The following is a 4352-nucleotide window of genomic DNA, read 5'->3' on the forward strand; positions in this document are numbered from 1 at the left end:
GAGATATACATGGGCAGTATTCTGATCTCCTGCGACTGTTCGAATATGGTGGATTACCTCCAAAATCCAATTACTTGTTCCTGGGTGATTATGTTGATCGCGGGAAGCAGAGTCTGGAAACAATATGTCTTCTCCTTGCATATAAAATTAAATACCCCGGGAACTTCTTTCTTTTAAGGGGCAACCACGAATGTGCTTCTGTAAATCGTATATATGGATTCTATGATGAGTGTAAAAGAAGGTTTAATGTCAGACTCTGGAAAGTCTTTACAGATTGCTTCAACTGCCTTCCCGTGGCAGCACTCATTGATGAAAGGATTCTATGCATGCACGGGGGACTTTCACCTGAGTTACATAATCTAGACCAAATTCGCAATCTTCGTCGTCCAACTGATGTTCCCGATAGCGGTTTGTTGTGTGATCTTTTATGGTCCGATCCTTGTAATGACATCCAAGGTTGGGGAATGAATGATAGAGGCGTCTCCTTTACCTTTGGAGCTGATACAGTCACTGAGGCTCTTCAAAAGTTGGATCTTGATCTTATTTGTCGTGCGCACCAGGTTGATAGCTTCTTAATGCTAGCTTTGCTCACATCTTGATGGCATTTTGCATAATAACCTGATTGATGGGGTGGATTTTGGGTATTTCTGAAAACGAGAGCTTTTCTAGGGGTACTTTTGAGAATTTTGCCAAGGTGTACTGCTTTTGGCATATCACGGTTATAAACCTGGACTTTTTCTCCTTAACACATGAATACTAAACGAAATTTTGTCCTGTATTGATCATTCGTGATGTTCGAATATCTGATATGCAGGTTGTTGAGGATGGCTACGAGTTCTTTGCTAATAGGCAGCTTGTTACTATATTTTCAGCACCTAATTATTGTGGAGAGTTTGACAATGCTGGAGCTATGATGAGTGTGGATGATACTTTAATGTGTTCTTTCCAAATATTAAAGCCTGCTGAGAAGAGGCTGAAATTTGGCTTTGGTAGCGCAACTAGTACCAAAACTGGAGGTCCAGCTAAGGTTAAGGTATGCTTTTGGATGAACTTTTAATGTTTGATGGTTATATTTGCAAATAAATGCATTTCATGCCTTATCCATTATAAACCTAGTCCCCATACCCTTATGCATCTACAAATTTATTTTCTCTAAATCATGAAATGTTAGCTAGATTAAAATTAAAACTTTTGGTGAATAATTCATTATATTATTTATGTGTAAACTATTAATAAACTTTATATTTTAAAATCTTTTTATTATAGCTCAAAAACATAAAATATCTTTAACAAGGTTACATTAGAAAATTTACTATCTTTAAATTGATTCCAATTTAATAAATTATATATAAAAGGATTATATAGTATATTGTAAATATAAGGCGGATGAGAATGGGGGCAAGGCGGGTTGGATATAGGGCAGGATGAGTAGATATGGGATGAGTAAGACCTCAAACCCACCACCAACCCTCGACTCCCATGGCATGTAGGACATTTTGTTTGCCCACATCCTGTCATTACTACCAAATTTCTCAATTGGGACGGATGTGTATAATTTTACCTGTCCATCATCCCTAACCATCCACAGTGGGTAAACATTTAACACTAATGCCTACCCACTAGGGTGTATCCCTATAATTATCTATGTATCCACTATTCAGTCGGATACACCCATACATCCATACTCTTCTTTTATCCACCTCTTCACGCTTCCCATACTTACCAACAATGAGAATACAAAAAGAATACAACTTATTATGATTTGATGGTATATTGTAAAAGTTATACAAAATGTTCTTTAAGACTATAATTAAGTCTTGAATAGGCAAAGTCTACAAGTTTTAGCCCAAAAGGTAATTAGCAATTAGTTTTCAACATTTGTATTTCATGAAATTTTGCTAGAAGCCAATTCAATGGCGCATAATTTTTGTGTCCTTTGGTTATGATGATCGTTCGCATGCCTTTAGTAGTGTCCTACAAGTACATGGCTTCTTTACAGTCATCTTTATTTGTATGACTTTCTTCTAACTCTTCCATGTACTTATGTGTGCATACTAACTTTGCACGACTTTTTATCTCCCTCATGCTCGACCTCCTCATGTAATATCATGTGTGCATGGTCTTGTATGTTTCTTAAGAGTGCATGACCGTCTATGCTTGCCTGTAAAAATTATGAATTATTTTCCATTTCAACCACAAATTTAGCCACATGCCCACATTTATACTTCCTTTGTTCCGTTTTAGTTGCAACACTATCACTATGCACAGTTTTTAAGGTAAACCTAAATTGACAATTCTGCCCTTGTATTATTTCACGTGGGACAGCAAAATTAAAAAAAAAATATCCTTCCAACAAAAATTCTTCACGGAAGAGCATTGAACTCCATTATCATCCAAACTGGCTTTAATACTAGGATAAAATCAAAATCTAACTATTTATATTAGAAAGTAAGAAAAAAAAATCAAGATCTACATGAGACAAAGATTTGTAAGAAATTTCATAAATTTGAGAGTAAAGGAAGAATTTAGAGAGAGAATCTTTAAAATGGACAACTTTGGAGGTGAGAGAATCTTTAAATTGGACGACTATGGAGGTGAGATTTACAGAGAGAGTGGTAAATTAAGAGAAGAAAGTGAATGTTGAGCAAAAAGCCACATATAGAAGAGATTGGGGATAGAGGGAGGCGTGAGTGAGTTTAGTTTTTGGGATTTAGAGTTTTGAACGAGGATGATGAATGTAAGGGTAAAGATGTCCTTTTAAGGGGTATTTGGTGATACATATAGTAATATTGCAAGTATTGTAAAACAACTAAAAAAGGAAAGTGTTGCAAGTAATTTGGAATAGAGGAAGTATATTCTAGGGACTGACCAAATAATTCGTCTTCAACCTGTTTTCACGCACCCATGCAAATTGGTGCAAAGGGGGTGGACAGGTATGGGATGGTAAGTGTTCATGCCCTCCACTTACCCACTATTGTGACATTTAAGGTCTTTATGCTGATATCCACCCGTTACGCATCCTTATGCCTATACTCGCTCCAACTGGGGCAGATACGATGCAATATATTACTCCATCCTGGCTCCTATTAACTATTATTGTCTCATTGGTTTTTACATGTTTGCCAATGCACATATTCAATCGTAAATATTTCACATTTTGTTTACATAAAATGGTTTCAATAAAATTTACATAAAAACAAATTGAACAATATTCACATCATATAACCTATGTTGGTACTCAAGAAGTATGTGGTTTATGAGACAAATTCACCATTATGTGCCTTTCTTGTGGAAGTGAGCTAGAAAAGCTATATGAATTGGTTCCGTTTGACTCTTGATTCTTAATTGAAATCCTCTGTTTCGTTCGACACATTATGTGAATTTTAAGTTTAAGCTTGTCTATTTTCATTTACTGAACCTCTATTAGCATCTTTCACAGGCTTTGCAGTAGCCTTTTTACATGCGTTTGTTATGTCTTAGATGAATTGACCGTACTCGGAAACTTGAATTTGCAGTCTTTTCTTGGGGGAAGAATTTGACGAGGCGAACCATCTTTGACGTAGTCAGATGCAGAAGGTTTTCATTACATGGAATGCAGGATGGTATGTGTTTTACCGGCAGGGCAGGTTTGGTGCGTTTGATGTATCAAATTTAGCCAAAGTAAAAGCCGCAAAGAGATATTGGTTCGGGAGGGCAATGTCGTCGTTCTTCAGTCTTTATATTTGCTAATATATTGTACAAGTTACTGGTAAAAGGCTTATGATAAATGTATGGTGTATGAATTGGTATGAAAGATGTACAATACCAATTACCAACAGGATTTGCTAACCAGGAAGTCTTAGTTATCAATGTTATCAAGTCTCTAATTTAATTTGCTGTCATTTTGAAACTTGATAACATGAATCATGAATGTATTGAGTATTGAGTTCTAGCTTATTTTTTTGTTATTGTTCGTGCCTGGCACCAAAAAATGGCATCTCAGACTGAGTATGAGCACCCAAAAAGGGCATCTGGGACTAAGTTATTGGTTATGTTAGGTCTTAGGTGTGTTTCCAACTGTCTGATTTTTCATGTTATTCAAGCCAACCTGGGGCTAAATTAATTTTTGCTTTTCTCTAGTTTATGGGCAACCATTATGTTAATTTATTTTGATGCCCTTCTACAAATAATTAAGATTTTTGGGTCCCAATATTAGGTGTATAAATAATCTTTGTTCCAGCCTGCCAATTATTTTTCAGATTCAGATCTGACCCGAATTTGGTGGGTCTTAAAAAATAAGACTTAGACCCTTAAAAAGGAGCGGGTTTGGGGCGGGTTTAATAGGGTCTTGGACCCATAACCATCCCTATTAG

At 36.1% G+C, this 4352-nt stretch overlaps 1 protein-coding gene across 1 annotated transcript; it reads left to right on the top strand.

The window, feature by feature from the left end:
• LOC130809368 (serine/threonine-protein phosphatase PP1-like) lies at positions 1 to 4352 on the top strand (the record flags this gene model as incomplete). Its single annotated transcript, XM_057675122.1, is given in 3 exon segments — positions 1 to 560; positions 815 to 1033; positions 3516 to 4352. Coding segments are annotated over 3 exon segments (803 nt in total), but the record flags the coding sequence as incomplete, so codon positions are not given.

This window comes from Amaranthus tricolor, chromosome 1 (assembly GCF_026212465.1).
Source record: "Amaranthus tricolor cultivar Red isolate AtriRed21 chromosome 1, ASM2621246v1, whole genome shotgun sequence".
Lineage (NCBI taxonomy): Eukaryota > Viridiplantae > Streptophyta > Magnoliopsida > Caryophyllales > Amaranthaceae > Amaranthus > Amaranthus tricolor.